This window comes from Panthera onca, chromosome A3, assembly GCF_046562875.1.
Source record: "Panthera onca isolate mPanOnc1 chromosome A3, mPanOnc1 haplotype 2, whole genome shotgun sequence".
NCBI classification, from domain to species: Eukaryota; Metazoa; Chordata; class Mammalia; order Carnivora; family Felidae; genus Panthera; species Panthera onca.
Genome location: NC_138341.1, coordinates 19,176,422 through 19,200,106, shown reverse-complemented (window position 1 = coordinate 19,200,106; position 23,685 = coordinate 19,176,422). Strand labels below are relative to the sequence as shown.

Here is a 23,685-nt window from a genome sequence, read left to right as displayed (position 1 = left end):
GAGTGTTTTCCCCGTTTTCCCTGTAGTCTTCAGGCTCCTGCCAGAGCCTCCTCTCATCGGCCAAACGTGGGCAGAGGCCAAGTGAAGTAGGAGCTTACATAAGCAGGCTGTGGGGTTGACCTCCCTGCAGTCCAGAGCAGAGGAAAGGTGAGAAACAGGTCTGGGACCAACCCGGTAATCCACCATTTGGCAAATATTTCCTCGCTCCTGTGGTCAAAACACTGTGCTGAGTCTGATGTAGAACTGTGTGAGACACAGCCGCTGACCTCCAGTGGGAGAGACAGCCATACTAACACTACAGAGATGAACTACGATGCAGGTGACCTCGTGGGAAGTGTTAAATACAGACGCAGACTACCCCGGAAACACAAAAGAGAGGCGATCTGGGGGTAAGTGGGACAGGGCATAGGAAGGTTTCCCCAAAGTAGGATCGCGTGAGCTGCACCTCGAAGGGTAAGATGGCTGTGTGTGGAGAAGCAGGCCATGGACAGTGTGCACAGCGTGTCCAGCACCTCTTGAGGACTGAACCCGGGCCAGGGTGGCCGAAAGGTGGGCTGCATGGTCAGAGGTGAGGCTGCAAATGGAGGCCGTGGGTGGATTATGGAGACTCTGGAGCCTTGTGCTGCTGAGCTAGGACTTCATTCTGCACATAGCAGAAGCCACTAAAACATTGTTCGGGAAGGAACGTAATAAAAAATGCAGTGGCTGGCTTGAGCTGTTCAATAGAAATGGAATAAAAGTCCCAAATGCAGCCCAGAGGTAATCTAAGATTTCCCAAAGGCCACATTTTTAAAAGTAAAACATGAAATTAAAACTTGAATAATTCTTTGGGTCAGCTCAGTGTTATGCAAAATACTACCATTTAATATGTAATCAACGTAAGAATTTTTAGTGCATTATTTTACATTCTGGGTTTTTTTATTAGGTCTTTGAGATCTGGTGTGTAGTTTACACTTAGAGCACTTCTCTGTTTGGAGCGGCCACCACAGTTCAAATGCTCAATAGCCACGTGTTGCTAACGGCTACCATGTTGTACAGTGTGGGGAGGATGGCAAGGGGTCGAAAGGAAAGGGTCAGTTAAGGATGCTGGCTTCAGGAAGAAACAGGATCTCCTCATCCCCTGACACAGGAAGGAAGTACAGGGATGAGTGAGCAGGGAGATGAAAGGCAGGAAGTAAAAGGGCCACCACCTTTCTTTCTTTTCCCTGACATAGGAGGTAAGAACATCTGAAAGTGAGGATCAGGGTCACGTTGAAAACTTGAAGAGAACAGAAGTTTAAGAACCACTGTAATGAAATGCAAAGGGGTCGGTCAGAGGTGGAGTATAAGGATTGTCCTCACATCCACCCTGATGGAGCTAATGTCATGCATGTTCTCACCTTAGAAATGATAAAATATCTGGGACTTTTCCTATTATTCCGAGGTACAGAACAGTTAGAGAGGCCGATGCTTGTGGGTTTTAATGTAAATCAGTGTTTCCCCAAGTGCGATGGACCTATCCCTGTGATACACTACGTGATGGCACACAAAATAGTACCTTCGGAGACTTACTTTTTTCTAATGGTTATATTTATTTTAGTGAATATTAGAAGACTCGTAACCAGTACATAAAACCCATGATTGCCCAAATATGTAACTCAAACATGAGTAAATTTATTAAAAAGTATGACATAAAAAAGTAGAGACAGAATGTGGATGTGGTAGAATGTCAGTGACTGGAATTTGTAGAACCCTAGTGCCTAGTGTGAGGGTGGGGTAACCTTAGAAACTGCGCCGATGCCTTCCATCAGAGTCCGCTCGTTCCTCTGCCCGGTGACCCCGGCTCACATCATGAGAACCACTTGCCACTAGGTGCCCAGCCATTGCCTCCAGCCTCCTGGCTACACACAACCTAGTCAGACAGGTGTCTATATTAGCCGCCCGGGCTCAGAACACTTAGCTTTCCTGCAGTGCTCTCCCGCAGAACAGAATAAAATACAATCCCCAGAAAAGCTCGATAATTTTGAACATGACAGTGGCACCATAACGTCTTCTTGCCTTATTCTATTTTTGTTTTACTGTGAGAATAATTTTTTTAAGCTGTTGGCAACATGCACAGAAAATAGACCAGTCGTCTTCATGAGAACTCTTAGTCCAAATCTATACAAAACACATAAAAACTCAAAGGTAAGCAGAGGGGGGCGCCTGGGTGGCTCAGTCGGTTGAGCGTCCGACTTCGGCTCAGGTCACGATCTCACGGCTCACGGGTTCGAGCTCCGAGTCTGCTTCGGATCCTCTGTCTCCCTCTCTGCCCTCCCCACTCACATTCTTTGCCTCTCTCTCTCTTTTTCCCTCTCAAAAATAAATAAACATTAAAAAAAATGAAAAAACAAATTCAAAGATAAACCCCCTTGAAATACCCAGTCTGCTTGCATTCTCCACCTCTGTGGCTTTGTTTCGTGTTGCCAGCGAGGTGCCTCTGTGTCTGCGCCGACTCTGCCCCGCCTACGAAGGCTGGGGCCGGGACACCTGCTGCCTCAAGGGTCATCCGCGCCTCGCTGGGCTTTCTCTCTCCCTCTCTCTCCCTCGTTTGTAGCTTGCTAGGTGCCTACCTGCTTTTTCTTTTTGCCGGAGGAGGGGCTGCCTGAGATATTTCCCCTCCCACTGTGCAAAGAAGCAAGCCCTCAGCTTCTTACGAAGCGATTCTGGAATTATGTTACTTCGCAGTCTTGACATTCAGTTCTGCTCCCATGTGCCTGTAAATTGACCCAAAGTGAATGCAGTGCCGCCCACCCTGATGCAAGGCTGCTAGGGACTTCCCTCAAAGTCTCACTTAACGTCTGTGGTGTCCCAAAACCACTTCTTTGTTCTGGTGAGTTAAGGCAGTGGTCTTGTTGGGAACTGCTGGGTCCTGGGAATTTCAGGTTTCCTAACCTTAACGCTGCATTTTGAGAAAACAAATGTTTCTCATTTTTCTAACAGTAGCTCACAGTAGGAAATATATTCTGCATCCCCACATTCATACCTAACTAAAAGTGTTCACTTTCAGTGCTTATGAGAGCTGTGCACAAGGTAATTTGTGTTTATTTGTGTGTTTGTCTCAATGCTAGGCCTGACCCACACTTTTAAAAACGAAATGAACATCAGGACCCACCGATAGCTCATAGCCTGCAGTTTGGATAACACTGGTCTTAAGCATATGATTCATTGAATCATTTCAATATCTTTGAAAATGGCCTGAGGTGATGAGGACCGCATAGATGTTCACAAGTTCATCGCAGTTCTGAACTCTCTGAGGCCATTTCTAAAAAGTCCTAAATCGGTCATTCATTTGGGAAAGAAGTCAGGACCACGTTGAGATGTTACAGGCGGTGCCGATTTGCTGCTCTGGTTGAGCGGCAGGTGGTCAGGCCGGCTTTCCGCAGGTGCGAGGCTCTGCACGAGTTGGAAAAGCCGTGCGTGGCTTCTTCGAGGCACCATTTGCAAACCCAGCACATCTGGTAAATGTCTGTTCCCTACCAAGAAGACTCAGATACTGTTTTGAAACTCTACCCTGTCTTTCCATAGGGTGTGCTGATCTCCAAAGCCTGGACACCATGCAGCCAGTTGAGAGGAAGAGGCAGGGCTATATTCACGAGCTGATTCAGACCGAAGAGCGGTACGTGGACGACCTTCAGCTCGTCGTGGAGGTGAGGGCTGTGCCCGCAGAGGGGGGCGGGCCTTGGCCTCAGAGTCGGGCATCACCTTTGATGTGGGAATTCACGAGTAGAATAGCGAGTAGAGTAGAGTAGCGCGTAGCGACAGGAGCTCTCACACCCTCAGAACGCTTTGTGGCTCTGGGAGGGTGCCCGAAGAGCCCAAGTGCACTCCTTCCCCCAGACGAGGCCCTTCAGGGTGGAGAGAACAAGAGACGCCTCAGCTGCATGTTGGGAGAGACCCCATCGAGGAAGGGGAAGGACGAGGGTAGAGCCGGTCGGAAGGCACTGAAGCAAACTTCATCTCCCTCACGTTTTTGCCTGTTTGCTGTGCTCTTCTGACGCCTGCCGTGTTCATAGACTTTGATGTTTCCAAAGGGACTGTGAAACAGTGGCAGTGTTCATCCAACGTTTGTATCGCTTTGGAAAACCCAAAGGACCACGTGGTAAAATATTTCCCAGTTGTGATGTCCTTACGTTTGTGCCTATTAATGTTGCCAGTGACCTGTAGGCCAGTAACAGGTGTTGGAGTAGCACTCTGAAAGGATTTGTGTTTGAGTACACACAGTGAGACTGTATACTTATACTCTTGTTTCCATGGCACTTAGTTCCCACTCTGTGTCAGGGCCCTCAGATGAGAAACCCAGTAAATAAACAAGGCACCTGAAGAGAGCACGTGTCCCCACACAGGTCCAGCAGGTGCACCGTTATGCCTGGCCGTGACCTTGCTAGTGGCACGGAGCATCCTTCTGCATCTGCACCCCAGCAAGGCCCTCCCCTGATTCGTTTCCACCTGACACGCCAGCGGGGACCTGCAGACCCGCATACGTGTTCTCACGTGGACACTGCACCGCACGTCTCAGTTGCTAACGTCTCTCAGTTGAGAAGTCCCCCACAAGGCTCTGAGCTCCTGACAGCAGGGGCGTGTACCCCACATCCTGCATCCCCAAAACTTCGCCTGGCCCTTTGCAGGCCTTCCCGTCAGTACTAAATGAACTATGTATGTTTATCTCCCTGCTTCTCTGGTCAGGAAAGACGGCCTAGAAGAAAAGCCCGTCTTTATTACTAACCCCTACGAGTATCAGCCCTGCTGCTGGTCAGATCCCAGTCCCGAGAGGCTGAATGGGTGTGGAAGTACCTTTCTGACCCCAGCACAGAGGGGACCGGAGCCACATGCTTGCCCCACTGAGACTTGTCACTTAACCACTTGGGCCTTGGTAATTCCCACTCTTCCCACCTTCCCTTGCCTGAGGGGAAAGAGGTCATGTCAGGGTCAGGGATTTAGGGCAAAAGCACTGTTCCCAGGCTGGGTGTTCTCGTTGCCATTCCCATGGAGGTTCCCAGAGGTCCCAACTGCCTTCCTCGTCTGCTTATCTCCCTGAGCAGGTAAATGGAATGAATAAAAAAGTAACATATATTCAGCAGTGGATGAAAGAAGAGACCACCAGATGCCTTCCTTGTCCTTCAGGAGCCCCTCAGAGCAGATCCACCACCTCTCCAGGGCTCGCTTCCACGGGAGGGTCCTGACATCTTCAGTCTCATTTTGGAACTGTAGAGGTTTAGAGATGCCCAGTTCATGGCACTGTTATCCGAATTCTTCGAATCTGTGTTCAACTCAACTCAGTAAATAAACATTAATTCAAAACCTACCGTGTGCAGAAAGCACTGTGCTGGAGAAGAGAGAGAAGAGAGAACTCCTACCCTCAAGGAGTTCACGGTCATGTGGAGAGACAGACAGACAGCTGCAGAACACTGAGGTGGGGGCCGGGAGAGGGATAACCACCCTCCGCCACAAAGGAGAGTCAGGAAGGACCCTCCCAGTTAGGCTCTGGCCAAGGCTAGAAGGACAAGGATGAGATTTCTGTGCCCAGAAGAGGACATGGAAGCAGGAAGGCCTGTGCTGGGGAATTAAGATCCTGCAAGCAGTTGCGGTGGCTGGAGTGTCAAGTTCTTGAGGCCCAAGCTGGGGGGGTGGGCAGGGGGCAGGTCGCACAGCCCTGGTGAACCTCAAGAAAGAGCCTGCGTCTTATCACAGGCCACTGAACGATTTTAATAGACTGACCTGTTGTGTGTATCTTGGAAAGATCACACACGAGAAGGGTTGTCTCAGATAACTTCACAGTTTCCTTAAGGCTTTTAAAGTCATTCCCTAGGAATCCTAGTTCTTTATGGAAACCTGGATTTCTAACCAAAAAGACTGGGGTTTTGGTTCTGGCTCCTCCGTGTTCTAGGTTTGTGACCTTGAGCAGATCACTCTCCCAGCCTTTATTCCTGAGTGCCCCGGGAATAATCATAGCTGATTCAGCTTGACCTGCGTCATCTGTGAAGTTCATTCAGAACCCATGCACACACCGGCATATGCACACGTATACGTATCAGCACTTTGTAAATCCTTCAGTGTTCCACAGTGCAGATGTACGGCATTATCATTTCCCCTTCGGTCAGCCAGCCTCTGAAATCCATGTCTGCTTGGTGGTCAGTCTCGGGCATTGTATAAGTCGTCACTGTTTCTTTTGCTGAACTTCTCACAGCTTCCCGACCTCTGAGGCGCCGCATGTGACAGCTTCCTCAGTTCTGCAGCTTTTACAGGGTGTAGATGCTTTATGCACATGGTTTTATTTAACTTCCCTGATCTCTCTTGCAGATAGATAGCCTCTCCTCTTATTGATGAGGCTACTGGACTCAGTCCTTAGAATTAGCCCTAATAAGGGGCACCTGGGGTCAGTCAGTGGCGCATGCAGCTCCTGAGTTGTGAGTTCAAGCCCCATTTTGGAGTGGAGCCTACAGAAAGAGAGAGAGAGAGACAGAGAGAGAGAGAGAGAGAGAGAGAGAGAGAGAGAGAGAGAGAAAGAAAGAAAGAAAGAAAGAAAGAGAAAGAAAAAGAGAGAGAGAGAGAGAGAGAAAGAGAAAGAAAGAAAGAAAGAAAGAAAGAAAGAAAGAAAGAAAACAATCAATTAGCCTAATAAGAACCCAAATAGCAAACAGTAGGGAAATTATGCAATTTAAATTTTAGTAATCCTAAGTAGGCTTATTTAAAAACATCATGATCTTAAAAAAACAAAAACAAAAACATCATGATCATATTAGTTTCACTCTGTGAAGATACTGTTTGAGTTAGACCACTGTATATGCACACCTAAGATAACTTTTCTTTTATGTTTTGAATTTAGGTTTTTCAGAAACGGATGGTGGAGTCGGGCTTTCTCAGTGAAGGAGAAATGGCCTTGATCTTTGTAAACTGGAAAGAACTCATCATGTCTAACACAAAGCTACTCAAGTGAGTTGTGCACACCGGCCTGCCAGCCCCCAGGACTGACACTTTCACACGTAACTCCCTGCAGGGCTATTTAGTTAGCAAAGTTACTTTGAACTGTCTTCTCCCTCAAGCTTTTACTTTATTATCATTTTACAACATGCCCTGTAACTGTAAAGTACATAATTTCTGAAGTCAAGAAATATAACAAAGAAAATACTTTGATTAAACAATGAAAAAATGAAATCATAATATAAACAATATATTAACATATGATTTCAAAATATACTTGACTGTACCGGGTAGAGTAGGAGAGAAGCTGTAGCCCATGGCCTGGACATTACTGGCTGGTCTGACATTCTCCTAAGTCCCCTTGGGGTGATTTCCCATCCCTGAAGCCTGTGAGGACAGACTCCTTAGCGGGCGGGATCAGCAGTCCCAGTTGTCCTGTGTCTCCGCCCTCATGGAGGCACCCAGCTCAGCAGTTCTCCTGGGGACAGTGCTCACCTCCACCTCCACACCTGGGCTCCTGCTCCCTTTTTTCCCTACAGAGTGTAGAAAATTCCTTTCTTCTTGGTTCAGCTGAGAACAAGTTAGAATTTTTCTAAAGGAACTTTGCTAAGAAATGAAGGAATCCAAAACAATTCCGAGGACCTGGAAACACCCAAGTGTATAGACTTCATTTTCTTACTCTTCTTTGCCAACATTTTGCCCAGGTTGGCTTGGCCAGCAGAACATAGGCGCAAGCTGCCTCCTCCTCCTGACTCTTCCCTCACAGTGCCAGGTTTGTCGGTAACTCACTAGGGATCATTACCATTGTTCCCGTGATAGTCATCCTTTATTTACCAACCACATTCACAGTGAGAGTGTGTTGTTTGCAGGGCCTTGCGGGTACGGAAGAAGACCGGGGGAGAGAAGATGCCCGTGCAGATGATTGGGGACATCCTTGCAGCCGAGCTGTCCCACATGCAGGCTTATATCCGGTTCTGTAGCTGTCAGCTTAATGGAGCAGCTCTATTACAGCAGAAGACCGATGAAGACACCGATTTCAAGGAATTTTTAAAGGTAACTCCGTTCTGGAATCATGAGCAGGCCAGCCCCATTCCGAGCTGGAGACAGAGACGTGCAGCTGCGCAGTCAGGACTCCGCATGGGAAAGGGCATCCCACCAGTTTCCAAAGGAAACACCAATACGGCAGAGAATTTTCTGAGTGCTTGTGTTACCTTCCGTGTTGAACTGGTGTTTCTTGGCACTGGGGCCATAATTTTGCCCATCTATTAGTAGTGTCATTTAAGCCTATTTACTTAAATCAGCTATTTTATACACCAAAATTTTCCAGAATGTCACTTTATTAATTTTGTAAATTGTATTTATTCTATGTCCATCTTATGCCACCAAGGGTATAAAATAGCCTACTCAAATATATAAAATGCAGCAAGATAAGATGACATGATGTAAGTGGACGAATACAGTGGGATGAAAGGATAGGAGAGGACTAGGGCAGCTTCATAAACGCACATGTGGGACCCTGTCTTGTGCTCCAAAGTGCACCGAGATGTCCTCACAGCGTCCAGAAACCAATGAGAAGAGGAGGACATGATTGGTTCCATGATGCCATGGTTATAAACTAAAACCAAACACTTGGTAAGGAAAAGTAATGCTAGCACGACACTCAGAGGACACAGTGTAATAACGCATGAACAACACCCTGTGAGTGATCCAGCCACACGCTTCGCATGGCTGCTTGTTATCATAGGGTGTCATGTGTGAGAACATCTCCCTGGCGTCGTTCGGTAACAGAAACTATTACTACACATGTGACGGTGGCAAGGGAAATGAAAGTAAAATCTGTTTTCTAGCTTTTTTACATATCTTCTTCTTTTTTTGGTTTCTGAAATAGTGCCTGTCGGGATCTGTTATACAGCCACAGTGCCTTAAGGGAGAATGCATAATTTTAATGTCTTCATTATCCAAAAAGAATGGAAACATAATTAAGCATAAAATATAAGATGTTTAGGCAGAGGATAAAAATTCCAACAAGAAAATGGATCAAGTAATAAAGATAAAAGCACAAATGATATCAATATATCTAAGAACAGGTATGTTGAAAAGAATAAAATATAACTGTGGTAAATCTAATAGAAAAACAGAAAAACACAAGTAAAAGGAACAGACATGAAAATATTTCTTAAAGTAAGAGTATATAAGCCAAAAATATGTGCTAATAAATGTCAAAACATTGACAAAATTTGTAGTTTTCTATTACAATTTGAAAACTGCTTCAGTAAGAATAGAAAATCTGAAGATACTATTAGCCAAGGATAAAACTGAGTAGCTTACCCCCAAAAGAGGAGCTAGGTGCACTTGATGGACTTGATGGTGAATTCTTTCTAACTATAAAGGAATAGATTATTCCATACTATACGAACTATTACAGATCATAGAAAAAAAACAGAAATCCACCTAATTCATTGTTTAAACCAAAAGAGTTCCTGACCCCAAGGCCTGTTTTCATATTTGTTTTTAATTACAAAAATGAGGTGCGGCTAGGTGTCTCAGTCGGCTAAACATCCAACTCTTGGGTTCGGCTCAGGTCATGATCTCACGGTTCATCAGTTTGAGCCCCGAATCAGGCTCGTTGCTGTCATTACAGAGCCTGCTTTGGATTTTCTGTCCCCCTTTCTCTCTGCCCCTCCCTCACTGTGTGCACTCTCTGTCTCTCTCAAAAGTAAAACATTTTTTAAAAGAATTTAAAGTACTTTTTAGCACAGAGACCAGCACATAATAAGCGATAAATGCTAATTATATTTACCTTCCTTATGATGATCTTAGGGATGCAAAAATGATTCAATGTAAGTAAGGAACTGAGGACCGACTCTTCAATTGGTGATAAGGGTGGGTGGCACAGGGTTGCTTAGAAATGAACTAGAAGAGGGGCGCCTGGGTGGCTCAGTCAGTTAAGCATCTGACTCTTGACTTCGGCTCAGGTCATGATCTCACAGTTCATGAGATTGAGCCCCACGTTGAGTTCTGTGCTGACAGTGTGGAATCTGCTTGGGATTCTTTCCCTCTCTTTTTGCCCCTTCCCCTCTCACCCACGTGTGTTTTCTCTCTCTCTCTCTCAAAATAGACATTTAACAAAGAAAAAAATAAATGAACTAGAGACAACATACAAGGGAACCAAAACCACAGACACAAACACTGGTCAGAATAAGATAAATGTGGGATTGTGAGTGCATGCAAATGTTTCAAAATAGTAGAGGGGCATCTGGGTGGCTCAGTTGGTTGAGCATCCGACTCTTGATTTCAGCTCAGGTCATGATACAGGCTCGTGGGATCGAGCCCTGCATCAGGGGGGCTCTGCTTAGGATTCTCTCTCTCTCCCTCTGTCCCTCTCCCCTACTTGTATGCTCAATCTCTCTCTTTCTAAAATAAAAGTGAATGAATGAATGAATAAATAAATAATAATAGTAGAATTAAAAATAGGATGTTTAGGGGAGCCTGGCTGGCTTAGTCAGTGGAACATGCAACTCTTAATCAGGGTTGTGAATTCAGGCCCCATGTTGGGTGTAGAGATTAAAGATAAAATCTTTAAAAAATTTTTTTTTATTTTTTATTTTATAAACATTTTATAAAAAATGTTTATTTTTGAGAGAGAGAGACAGAGCACGAGTTGGGGAGCAGAAGAGAGAGAGGGAGACACAGAATCCGAAGCAAGCTCCAAGCTCTGAGCTGTCAGCACAGAGCCTGATGGGGGCCTCGACCCCACGGACTGCAAGATCATGACCTGAGCTGAAGTTGGCTGCTTAACCGACTGAGCCACCCAGGTGCCCCAAAAATAAAATCTTTAAAAACAAGTTGGACACTTACCTTCTAAGTAATTTTTTTTAATTTTCCAAATAGTAATAACAATAGGAATGTAAATAAGGTATCAGTGCCATCACAACTATAACAGTAGAAAGAATAAAAAGTTTATAGTTTAATAATAAAAGGCATCGTGTTAATTATATTAACAACAAAATCTAGCAATAATCTGTGTGCTAAATGTTACTTTTTAAAAAGTCTCAGAAAATACAGAAAAAGCATGAAGATGCTTGCTGTAGCAACATATATAGATATATCCAAAAACAAAAGGAGGGGGCAGTTTTAATATCCCATAGTGGGAAACAAATAGGTAAATTATAGTAACTGTGCTTTTCAGTTATTAAAAATGGTCATCAAAAAAAAAAAAAAAAAGTCATCCAAGAGTACTAGCTACTCTATTCAAGTACTGTGTTAATAAAAGGAGTAGAGGGAAATAAGATGTGGTCCTTTGTCTCCTGGAGATAACAGTCTTCAAGATCATGGAGACACCTCAAACGGGGTACCACTACCTGTCTTCCCCAGTCCAGATGTGGTGTCCTGATAAAGGTGGCCACGGATGATTGCAGGGGCTCCAGAAAGGTCACTGAACATGAGGGAAAGCATCAAGGAAGGGGGAGAGCCTGGCCAAGAGGAGTCATAATCTGAGTCTACAGAAATGAGTATGAATTAGCCAAGTGAAGAAAGAACAGAAGGGACTTAGCAAAGGCTAATGCATTCATTACCTGGCACATCATCGGTGCTCAATAAATGGTAGTGATTGTTTCTAATAAAGCAGGGACAGCAGGCAGGCAGAGGCAGGGGAAATCACGAGCCGTTTAGAAGGCAGAGTTGAAGGTGACTCCTAGGTGTGTGGCAGGGAGGTGGGTGGTGCAGAATGGTGCTACCAGCTCAGGGATGCAGGTGGAAGAGAAGCTTTCATGAAGGAAGATGAGGACTTTGGGGCGTACTGAGGTATTGAGGTGCCTGTAGGAGGTCCAGGTAGGAAGGAGAGTAACTCGGCCAGCATGGAGCTCTAGGGAGGGTTCGGGTGGCGCCCTGGGACTCAACTGCTGGGGGTCTTTGGGCAGCACCTACAGTTAAAAGCAGGTAGAGAAGAAGAAAGAAGTGAGGATTGGGAAGGAGTGGACTGGGAAGACAGCCGTCAATCGTTCTGGAAGCAAAGGAGGGTGTGATGGCACAGGCTGCCAAGTCCACATAAGAAAGAAAGAAAGAGCTGAAAAGCATCTGCTGGGTTCACCAACTGAAGGGAGATACCCCTGCTGTTAATCTGATATATATTATTTTGAATCCTGAGTTTTTAAATTAGAAATCTAAAAGATGGTCAAAGTCAGGAGTACAGTCGGTGTTTCTTTTGTTCTCGTTGAAGCTTTGATTTCCTCATGAGCCTGTCCGTTATTTGCAGAAGCTGGCATCTGACCCTCGATGTAAAGGAATGCCCCTTTCCAGCTTCCTGCTGAAGCCCATGCAGAGAATCACCCGCTACCCTCTGCTCATCAGAAGTGTGAGTGCCCCAGCTGGGACAGAGGAGCCAGACCCCTTGAGGTCCACAGGGGCTGTAGTCAGGGAGCTGGCCCTGACACATGGGTGATGGACCAGGCACTGTGTGTGCGTGCACCCAGACACACATGTATGTGGGCACGCACATGAACACGCACATACAATCTGGATTAGGCAAAGAAAAGCCATCCAGTGTCGCTTAGGTAACCTGTCCTTCCCCCCCCCCCCCCCCCCCCAGGAAACTCCCCTGGGTCTCTCAAAGTCACGAATGTGTTTTTCTAGACAGGGCAAGTGCCCTGTAGGTCTGCATCTGTGGAGCCTGTCATGAGCCCAGATGGAGTCCACTATTGGCACAACCTTCCGCTCCAGTCTTTCTGCTGAGATCTAAATTCATCCACCAGCTCAACACCTTTCCCTAGATGTCTCAGGAGTCCCCAGCTCACTGTGTCCTACCCTGAGCTCATCACCATCCCCTTGCTGTTCCCCACTTCAACTTGCTAACTAAACAGTCCTAAGATACCATCCATCTTTTAGCATAAGCGATGTGGGCCTCTTGAGCCAATATGCCTTCTAAGGAGAAGGTGTACTTTACAAAGGATTTTTCCACAAATTATCACTGATACAATTTTAATCATCTTACAAAGAAAAGCAGTAGAAATAATATAAGACCGTTACTTTTATTGATTATCCCTTGACCATTGATCTCTAAGCCATGTTAACTCATTATGGACCTTATGTTACAGAGCTTATGTTTGTTATGATACAAAACTGACCCATTCATACACAATAACCCACAGTCCCCTACCTGAAATACTTTGAAGCAGATGTATTTTCAGAATTCAGAATTTAATTCAAAAATGGCATATTACATGATACCCCAACAAAGCCTGGGCATCACCTGTAGCCAAACACAGTAATATTTCTACAGTGAAATACATGCATAATTACTTTTAAGTAGAATAAACAGATACATCTCTTCAGTTTAGGTCAGGTTTTGCCACCAAATGAATATTGAAGAAAAGCTTTAGGCTTTCAGGGCTTTTTCCCATTTTGGAGTTGTAAACAAAAGACGGTGGCCCCAGGTGGCCAGAGTCCAGACAGGAGCCATCTGCTGATGGGACTGCTAACTTCCAGAGGGACGACACGGTTGTATGCCAGCCTCTCTTCTTTTACATTTGTCACATTAGTTTGAAGTCACTTTAGAATCAACAGTATGTTTTCCTACAAGCTGATGACATGATTTTATTCTATTTTTCCTATAGCAGAGGATTCATTGCTTTTTTCAGATTTATAAAAAAGATCAGTGACCCCACAAATGTTATAAGCCATTGCTATTCAGCAAGTTAATACACTTATGAAAGCTGCAGCCAGGTTATGTGGTGGGTTCACCCTAAAGGCAATGGCTTAAATGACTGGGGAGAGGGAGGGAGCCACGTGTGGTAACGCATGTACCAAGACCAAGCCAGAGCCGCTGGCCACCCACAGGTTTCAGGGCACTTGATCCACGTAGCAATTGGCACTGAGTCAACCTGGCTCCCCAAGAACTCTGGGGCTATCCACTTGTTAAGGGCGAACAATCGTCTTACCGTCATATACCCAGCGCCCAGCACATACAGCAGGCAGTAGGACTTCTGGGTGGAAGACACTCTACTTCCCACATGACGGAACCGCTCTTTTCCAGATTCTGGAGAACACCCTAGAGAGTCATGTGGACCATTCCTCCCTAAAGCTGGCTCTTGAGCGGGCAGAGGAGCTTTGTTCCCAAGTTAATGAAGGAGTTCGGGAAAAGGAAAATTCAGACCGACTCGAGTGGATCCAGGCACACGTTCAGTGTGAAGGTCTTGCAGAGGTGAGGCCTGTGGTGTTGAGCTGGGTGCCACTAGGCAGGCTCTGGGTGGGGAACCCAGTTCAAGCCTTCCCCTAGTGTGAACAGGATATGCCTCAGTCCAGCCCATGTGCACTCAGTGTCCTGCCCCTTCTTGGGCTGTCATTTTCCTTTCTTAGAAGGGAAATGTGATATTTTTGTTTTGAGTTCTTTGAATTCAGCCAGTAGAATCCATATTCTGTGGGTAGAAGTCATCACTTTCCCATGTCAGTTTGGACTCTGAAGGAAAATCAGTGCGCCCTCAGATCCAGGGCACGGGCCTCTCATGGAGCTCTGGGATGGTTTGTGCTGGGACTCACAAAGTGACAATTTCTTTTTAAGCAACTTATTTTCAACTCCCTCACCAACTGCCTGGGGCCCCGGAAGCTTCTGCACAGTGGGAAACTATACAAGACCAAGAGCAACAAGGAACTACACGGATTCCTCTTCAATGACTTTCTGCTTCTTACCTACATGGTCAAGCAGTTTGCTGTTTCCTCAGGTTCTGAGAAGCTTTTCAGCTCTAAGTCCAATGCCCAATTCAAAATGTATAAAACGGTAAGTGTCACATTCCTGGCCGTGGCATCAGGAGCATAACAAGGTGTGTCCTTCACCTGGAGGACCTCCTTCCAGGATCCTTTCCTGTCCTCATGGGACACTCTTCGCCCGTCTCCAGATGGGTCACTCCTCCTCTGTCATTTCCCAGGGAAGAAGCCCCAGCGTGGCTGGGTCCTCACTGTCCTCTGACAGCTGGATTCCAGCTTTGGATTCTGGCTTCCTCCCTGGCAGATGTGATGTGATCCCGCCTCTGTCCACACTCAGCAGCAGGTCTCTCTGTAAAACTGAGACAAGGTGCTAAGCGTGGGTACATGGAGGAGACACCCTGTCACACGAGCAGTCATAGACACCGGGAGCTCCTGTTCTCAGTTCAGTGACATCTCATCTGCCCAAGATGTTTTCTTCCACAAAAGTAAAAGACTCAAGAAGCTAGACCCTTCTCTCCTCCTCAAAAAGGCTCTTCAGGACAGACAGAATTCTGCCTAGATGTAGGTGGGTGGAGGGTTCTGGCACATTTCACACTCTGTGTTTTGGCCCTCTTTCAGCCCATTTTCCTGAATGAAGTCTTGGTGAAACTACCCACAGACCCTTCCAGCGATGAGCCTGTCTTCCACATTTCTCACATTGACCGGGTATACACCCTCCGAACAGACAACATTAATGAGAGGTCAGTCTTGACCACGTGTGACCTGCCTTGAAGCCTGGACGTCTCCCTTCCATAAACGCACCTCCAGTCCGTGCTCAGTCCTACTAACTCTGTATCCTCGAGCTCTCCTAACCAGTGCCCTCCACCCTGGTCCCACTGGTCAGCCTTGGTTTAGATATGCTGGGTTACTGCAACCACCTCTATATGTGTCCCTGCTTCCAGTCTCTCCTTAGGATCTTCCAAAATGGGAGAGCCAGCACCTTGCTTCCTTAAATCCCTTCTGCAGCAGTCCGTGCTCCTTCACCTGATTTCTGAGGCCCTCTTTGTGTGTCTCAGCCTCAGTCCCATCCCTCTACTGCACAGGACCTGTACTCCAGCCAGAATGTCTTCCTTCTGCTCTTTGTCTGGCCAGCCCTGCATCCTCTACAGGATAGCTCAGCACCTGTGTGATGGCAAACCAGGGGATGCTCCTCCCCTCTGTGCATGTGGTTCTTGGTGTTCTTTGTACGGCAGAATGTCGCTCTGTCGTGCCAAATTGCCACTGATATGGCAAATTGCATCTTCTATTTCTGTGTGCCTGCATCTTGCAAGTGCCTGGTGTCTTATAAACCGTGAGTAACTCTAGAAATTCTCAGCTTCAAAGTTAGCAAACAAGTCTTTCAGTTAAACTAATATTAGGTCTATGATGGGAAACTTGTCAAAGCCAAGGTTAGCAAAGAGTGAAGAACAAGTGCAGAGCTCTGGGGCTCCTGGCTGAACCTGGGAGGTACTCGGGAAAGCCACCCAATGGCTGTGCTCTGCTTCTCCTCCAGGACTGCTTGGGTCCAGAAGATCAAGGCGGCATCTGAGCAGTACATTGACACGGAAAAGAAGAAACGGGAGAAGGCTTATCAAGGTAGTTGGTGGTGCCCTAGAGAGCTGGAAGCAGCTGCCAGGGCTCCCAGGGGAGGGGGAGGGAGAGGGTCCCACCCTCTGGACACAAGCTGCTGCTCCTGCAGGGTGGGACTGCACAGAGACAGCCTAAAGGAGCAGACTTGCTGTGGGATCCGACAGCAGGACCTGCTTGGTGGCTCCTGCCCTTGGGGCCTCCCTGAGCCCCCTGCCCACTGCACAGACGGGCCAGCCCCGCGACCTCCCTTCTGTCTGTGGTGAAGGAAGAGGGTCCTTTGCACAACCAAGCCCACTTCTGCGTGGTCCATTTTGCTTCATCCAACTTCACTTCTCTGGCCTGTTTCCCTTCAGCTCTGCTCCTCCTCTCCCACCCCGGCCTCTGCTCCGGCCCTCCTCCACATCCATCCGTCCTCCCTCCCTTGACACCAGGTCCTGGACCTCGAGGCCCTCCTCCTCATCACCGGCCCTTCACCCCGCTTGCAGTTTTCATTCTGTTCAGAGGGCTCCCTGGCTCGACACCAGTGACCTGACCCACCGCTTGACTCACTTTGCCCCCTGCTCCCGATGGCAGGAAGTCAAGGCTCCTCCTCCCCCTTGTACCTGGAGCTCCACCCAAGCCCAAGCCTGTCTGTCCCTCTCCTCCCTCAGTTTTATGAAAATCATGCTGGGCTGCTTCCCCGAGCCCACGCTCCAGACACACTTTGACTTCTCCCCGCCACCAGCCAGGCTTCACACCATGGCATCTCCTGAGCAGCTCTGCAGACGGCAGTACTGTCCTCCCCACCCAGACTGGAAGCGTGCCCTCAGCCCTCCTGCTTCTCTAGTCAGAGGCCAGGTCCTACCCCATTCTCTTCCCATGTCCTGGGCCTTTCCCAGTGGCACAGACCCTCCAGTCTCCACTTAGGCATGAGGCCCCCATCACCATACCCTTCATTCCTGGAGTAATCTTTTTACAGGGCTGACTCTCCTTGCTGAAGCATCTTCCCCATTGCCTCCCAAATTAAGAACAAATTCTTACCCCAGACTCAGGGCCAATCCCCAGTATCATCTGTTCCCCAGCCCCGTTTCCTCTCTCTGCTTCGCCTGTACCACTGCCTGATTGAACAAACCACCTCTGAGCCCCCCTACCTGTCCCCGCCGCCCCCTCAGGCCTTCTCTGTTGGGTCCTCCCTCTTCTGTTCCTGGCTGCTAGAGCTGCAGCTCTTTGTATGTTTTTTTATTCAGGTTCCCCTTATTTTGTTATATACTCCTGAAAGGTATGTGTAAATTGGCTTTTGCTGATTGAATCTTGTTTTAATGGTACTTCAAAAGCTTGCTATTAAAAAAATCAACAACTGAATGATTCGGAAAGCATATAATGATCTCTTAATTGGTAAAGATAAAAATCAAGAGTTTTTGTTAGTTTTGCTTAATATCAATATTTATACATATTTTTATGCATTTTCTACGTGTTCTTTAGACATTTATTGATTACTTACTCTGTGCCAAGCCCTATGCTAGTCTTAACCGGACCTTCAAAGATAAATAAGGGGAACTTATTTGTCTTTAAGGGAAACTGAGTGTAGGTGCCGCACTGGAGAGGTTGGCACAAACAAGGTTGGGGGGCTTCTCATAAGTTCTACTTGCCCTAAGTTTTAAAAACTCAATAGCTCACTAAGCAGCCTTTATTAAACCCCTGAGGGCAACACCTGCTTAACTACTTCATATTTACCAATCTGAGTTCACAGACCCATTTTCCTCCATATGAAAAGGGTTTTGAGTCCATCCTCAAATAGAATAAGGTCTTAAGTGAAACTGCTTTATAAGCTAAAGTGTTTACATGTAATTGGAATGATGTGGGTGGCAAGTTGACTTTGGTACCTGCTAGTTAATTTTTTACCTTGCCACTCCTAGGTTCTGTGACATGGGCAGGTTATGGGCTTTTCTAAGCCTCAGTTCTCCCACATATGGAGATGGCAGTTATAAAGAGCTACCATACAGCATAATTGTACAATTTACATAATAAAACTTTTGTAGAGGTCTAGCACATGCCTAACACAAAGTAAGTATCCAATAAATGTTAGCTGCTTTTAAGTGCTGAATGGATATAATGTATTTTTTTTAATTAATATTACCATTTGCTAGGCAATTGAGTGTTTATTAATACAAGGCTGAATAAACAATACGCACTCTGCAGCGGCCTCTCCTGGCAGAGGAGATGGATAGGACATGGAATTTCAGAACCGGCGGGCTGCAGGACGCTCATAAGTCGAGGATGATGGATGCGCAGAGTGGGGCAGAGAGGGGGGAGTGACATGTGAGATTGGATGCACATCTTCAAGGCTGGGTGGGATGCAGACAAGCAGAGGTGGTGGACAGGTATTCCAGCGGGTGCCATGGCCTGGGCAAAGGCACACAGCAGCCAGATGCTGGTCTGCCAGGCCCAGTGCAGTGGCAGGTGACACTGGGGAGTGTCAGGATTGGTTAGAAGGACAGACTATACTCACAGCTCAGTGTCCTCCGTGCATTCCGTGCACGTCCTTCAATCTCAGAGAAGAAATTGACGTCACTTGTCTTCTTTTGTAGCTCGCTCTCAAAAGACTTCAGGCATTGGGCGTCTGATGGTGCACGTCATCGAAGCTACAGAATTAAAAGCCTGTAAACCGAATGGTAAATGCTTCTTTCATTCAACAGATGTGGTAACTGCCCTATTCTTTGCCAATGACTCTTCTGTACATTGAATAACGGGACGCTTTTTAAAAAGCAGTGTTTCCAGTGCCACTAAAATGGTTATCGTACCAATAGTATCCTCACTGTCTCTTCCCAATAAGTACCGGTGCCCCTTTCTTCAGTGCTTCTGAGTAGAAATTGCATGAACACTTGTCCAGGCTCATGGGGAGCATTTGGGGCACTGGAGCCCACAAGGCAGATCTGGGCCCTCAGACAGTGTCCCTGCTGTCGTGGTTTACAGAGAAGCATCCATTTGGATCCTGCTTCTGCTCAAGGAAGGTCCTGTTGTCATTTATTTTACGTACACATGTCACATGTGTCTTTGGTTTGTTTTTGTTCAGGAAAGAGCAATCCATACTGTGAAATCAGCATGGGCTCCCAGAGCTATACCACCAGAACCCTCCAGGACACACTCAATCCCAAGTGGAACTTTAACTGCCAGTTCTTTATTAAGGACCTTTACCAAGATGTGCTGTGTCTCACCATGTTTGACAGAGACCAGTTTTCGCCAGATGGTAAAGTATAACTCGACCAGGGAGGAATTTGAATACTCCGGAATTTAGGGTCTAGATCCAGGGTACTTGGCTTTATTTTTCCCTGTGATACCTATGGAAAATGACACGGGCCCATGGGCACCTGCAGCTCGTGTGGGAAGTGGGTCAGGGGTCTTCTCAGGGGGAAAGGGTGGTCTCCGGCGTGTGTCAGTCATGGACCCCAGTCACTCCCTACGTACACAACAGAGACATTGCTCCCAGCACCTACTGAATGGGTGAGACATGCTCTGCCTGAAGGAACTTGGATTCCAAGAAGGCAGTTTCCCTCCCACGGACCTATCCCTGGGCATGCGTCCATGTAGTTATCAGACAGCCACTAACCAAAGGAAATTAACTGTTCTGGATTTGGAAGTCTTATGAATGTTTTCAGACACTCCTCCTTATAAAGAAGTAGCTTTGACTCTCACCTCTCACATGTCTATTCTCCAGATTTCCTGGGTCGCACTGAAGTTCCAGTGGCAAAAATTCGCACAGAACAGGAAAGCAAAGGCCCCACAACCCGCCGACTCCTGCTGCACGAGGTCCCCACCGGGGAGGTCTGGGTCCGCTTTGACCTGCAGCTTTTTGAGCAAAAAACTCTCCTGTAGGGGCCTCAGGGATCTGCCCAAAAGGCTGGGGCTAGAGACGGACGGTGCTGCCCCTAGGCTAAAGGAGCATCACAAGGCTTCATCCATCGCAGGCCACGCGTGCCAGGTCCGGCCCTCTATTTTATTGCACACTAAATAGCTAGCAATCTATGCAAACATGATCTTTCCTAGAAATAAACCAAACCCACAGCACAGTGCCTTGTATTAGTGTTAACATGTTTGGCTGTGTTTAGATGCCAAGGTTTCCATTTTCAGGGCTATAAAAAGTATTATGTGGAAATGAGGCATCGGAACAGCAGACGTTACCACTTGGTTGAATGTGTCCAGTGTGGGTGGTTTTGGTGATGCTGTAACCATTCCACGCCATGTGACCTCTGCGGGGTCACAGCCACTCAGGAGGCGAAGGATCGGGAAGAAACGCTGCAGCCTCAGCGCGGGAACAGCCTGATACCGAAGTAGGTCTACTCGTGCACTGAATGAAAACAGAAACTTGATCATTTTATTCCTGACTAGATTTTATCATCTCTGCTCAGACAATATAGTTTGAAATCTAAAGGGGAAAGCTTGATTTACTTTAAATACTGTGAACTCTAATGATGTGGAAAATATTTTTCAACTTTAATTTTCTGAAGTATAAATTATTTATGTAAATTCCTTGTTTTTGCATATTTCATAGGACATGCATCTTTAAGCTTTATCATTGCCAATATGTACAGAAAGAGAATAAAAATAATAAGTTTATGAATGTAACTTCTTTCAAAGCTTGACTGATTTACTTTCCACCTGAAAAGCTCTTGAAAGGTAAGTTCAGGGGTTGCTTGCAGTGAAACCAAATTCCTTTCTGTGACAGTGGCAAAAACCAAGAGGGGGTGGGGGAGGGAGGGTGTGGTGCCTAGGAGACCCTGGAGCCTCGTCTTGACTCTGACTTGCTCCATGACTCTAGTAAATTGACCTACGGTTTCTGGGGCGTGGTGTCACTGATGGCTAGACTGCTGATCTCTGTGGGAGTAAGACCATACCTTCTTGAGTCCTTCTGCCTACTTGGTTGAGCAGGAACCTCACAGGTAACTTCGGAGTCAAGAAAATACACAGGCATTAAACATCTTCAGCAGGCCCTCGGCCTCCAGCTCCAGAAGCACCTGTCTCTCCCTGTCCCCTGTCCTGTCAGACCCACATCCACACCTGTCAGCGCTGCTGGTTTGGGCTCTGGATTTTGTAGTGTGAGATTTGTTTTGAACATTGACAAAAATCAGGTCTTACCCACTAAATTCCTGGGTTAATGAGTACAACTGGAAAAAGATCTGCTTTTTAGAAGGAACCACGCAGGCTATAGGAGCCTTGATTCTCAGGGAGCACGTCTTAGGGAGCTGGAAGAACACGAAAGATTCAAATGTCCCTCCACCACAGTCCCCGTTTCTGTCTAAACATAACCACTGAGCAAAGAAGGGCTGGAAAACATAACTCAGAATGTTCAAGTTAAAAAAAAAAAAAATCTGCCATTCTGGGTATTAATCCTGGGCACTTATTTGTTAAAACTTAGATGTAAAAGAAATATGGCCAGTGTCAATAGAAGAGACGCCACTCAACATCTGAAACCAAAACACCTGAATGTATTAATTAAGGGAAAGTTTGGCTGGTCAGGCACAGCCTCACTGAGCAAAGCACATTGCTGATCTTCTATAGGGTCTTGAAGGCAGGTATGGGTCGATGTCCAACAAGTCTGCCTCTGACTGGCTGAGTTCCAAAGCCTGAGACAGTCTCTGATGAGTCAAGGCCAGTTTAAAACCAGTTGTGGGTTTACTTGTGACCCGAGCTAAAGGATAATCCTTTTCCCAGGACAGCAGGGACTTGAATTCTCCCTGGGATGAACTGTGGCTACTGCCATTTCCCCATGTCTACATGTGTCAGGGTTCTTTTCAGATTTAGGACAGAGGAGCCTGCAGGAGGTGAGTCAGACTTCTACAAAACCCCAGAGGACATTCAATGTCCATGCTCCTCACAACTCCAGTCACCTGCGTTGACCTGGGACAGCAGCTCTGCCTCTTAAGAAATAAAGTTCTGGGGCGCCTGGGTGGCGCAGTCGGTTAAGCGTCCAACTTCAGCCAGGTCACGATCTCGCGGTCCGTGAGTTCGAGCCCTGCGTCAGGCTCTGGGCTGATGGCTCGGAGCCTGTTTCCGACTCTGTGTCTCCCTCTCTCTCTGCCCCTCCCCCGTTCATGCTCTGTCTCTCTCTGTCCCAAAAATAAATAAAAAACGTTGGAAAAAAAAATTTAAAAAAAAAATTAAAAAAAAAAAAAAAAAAGAAATGAAGTTCTCTCCTGACTGAAACGTGAGCCTAATTTTCTGAAGGATGAGGGAGGAGGGTGTGCCCTTAGACTCCTTGCGTCCCCTGGAGAAGGACTGAGCAGATAGGAGAGATGCCCAGCAAGCCACCACCGACCCCCTCCCCCACCCCCCAGTGCTCTTCAGAATCAGGACTCTGTGGCACACCAACAGGATAACCACTCTCTGAAAGGGACCGAAACCCTGAGCAATTTGACTGACATGACAGAGTCTGAGTGGGGTGTGTGTTCTGGTGATCGGACCGGTGCTTTGGCACTAGACGGCCTAGACTTGGAATCGAGACCACCACCACTTTCAGCCGTGCAGCTGACATTGAACAAGTTACTCAACCCCTCTCCAAGCTTCATGTAAGGGGAGATCAAGCTGTAACTTTGCTGTGAAAACTTTTACATGAATATAAATACCTCACGCAGTTCCAGGGCTCCTGGGTGGCTCAGTCAGTTAAGCTTCCAACTCTTGATTTCAGCTCAGGTCATGTTCTCACAGTGCGTGAGTTCAAGCCCCCCATCGGGCTCTTTGCTGACAGTATGGAGCCTGCTTAAGATTCTCACTCCCTGTCTCCCTCTGCCCTTCCTCCACTAGTACTCTCTCTCTCTCAAAATAAATAAACTTAAAAAAATTTTTTTTATTATATAAAAATATCTCACACAGTTCCTAGTTCACAACAGCTCAATAAACAGTAACTATTATTGTTTGTTACTGCTTGCAACATCTCACACTTCTGGAGAGAGAAAACCCGTTGGCAGCATTTTAACTGTTGGCACACAAATGAGGAAGTAAAGCTCAGCGAAGCTTTATTACCATGGCCTCCTTACAGATGGCACTGTTCCCGGCAGCCATGCCTGAACCCCAGCTGCAGGGAGGCCGGGTGCCGCCCCAGGACTTTTGCCATCATCACTCTTAACACGGGCTGTGACCCCCCACCTACACTGGCCTTCCCCAGGCGCCCAGGGTTGTGGTCTGTGCTGTCTGGCACCTCGAACCTGTGAACAGAAGGGAAGTGCTCAGTGTAGGGCAGGGAAGAGGGGCTGACTGGGGCAGAGAAGAAGGCCCCAGTGGATCCCACCCAACACTCCGCCCTCCTGCCTGAGCTGAGACCTTCCAGGCAGCCCTCTCCTCACCTTTCCCCTACTCTCTTTGGTTTCTGCAACTCTCAGCCATAGCTTCCCAGGTCTTTGGACTCCACACAGTACTGACCTCTCCATGGTAGGGCGGAGGTGACTAGCTGTCCACAGAACACCTGCT

At 47.0% G+C, this 23,685-nt stretch overlaps 1 protein-coding gene across 14 annotated transcripts in view; it reads left to right on the top strand.

Annotated features, from left to right (window-relative positions):
- ITSN2 (intersectin 2) overlaps positions 1-20,388 on the top strand; it is a 145,722-nt gene extending 125,334 nt beyond the window's left edge. For 13 of the 14 annotated variants that reach the window (XM_078444919.2, XM_078444917.2, XM_078444912.2 and 10 more), the window contains 11 exons: positions 3,547-3,668; positions 6,845-6,951; positions 7,809-7,992; positions 12,194-12,292; positions 13,970-14,137; positions 14,495-14,710; positions 15,256-15,377; positions 16,169-16,251; positions 18,813-18,896; positions 19,298-19,471; positions 19,940-20,388. In XM_078444919.2, the coding sequence (XP_078301045.2) occupies positions 3,547-3,668; positions 6,845-6,951; positions 7,809-7,992; positions 12,194-12,292; positions 13,970-14,137; positions 14,495-14,710; positions 15,256-15,377; positions 16,169-16,251; positions 18,813-18,896; positions 19,298-19,471; positions 19,940-20,097 (1,517 nt within the window). In that variant the 3' untranslated portion in view covers positions 20,098-20,388. The remainder of the gene's footprint in view (positions 1-3,546; positions 3,669-6,844; positions 6,952-7,808; positions 7,993-12,193; positions 12,293-13,969; positions 14,138-14,494; positions 14,711-15,255; positions 15,378-16,168; positions 16,252-18,812; positions 18,897-19,297; positions 19,472-19,939) is intronic. The other variant, XR_013554808.2, reaches the window with a different exon arrangement.
- The last annotated feature ends 3,297 nt before the right edge of the window (positions 20,389-23,685 follow it).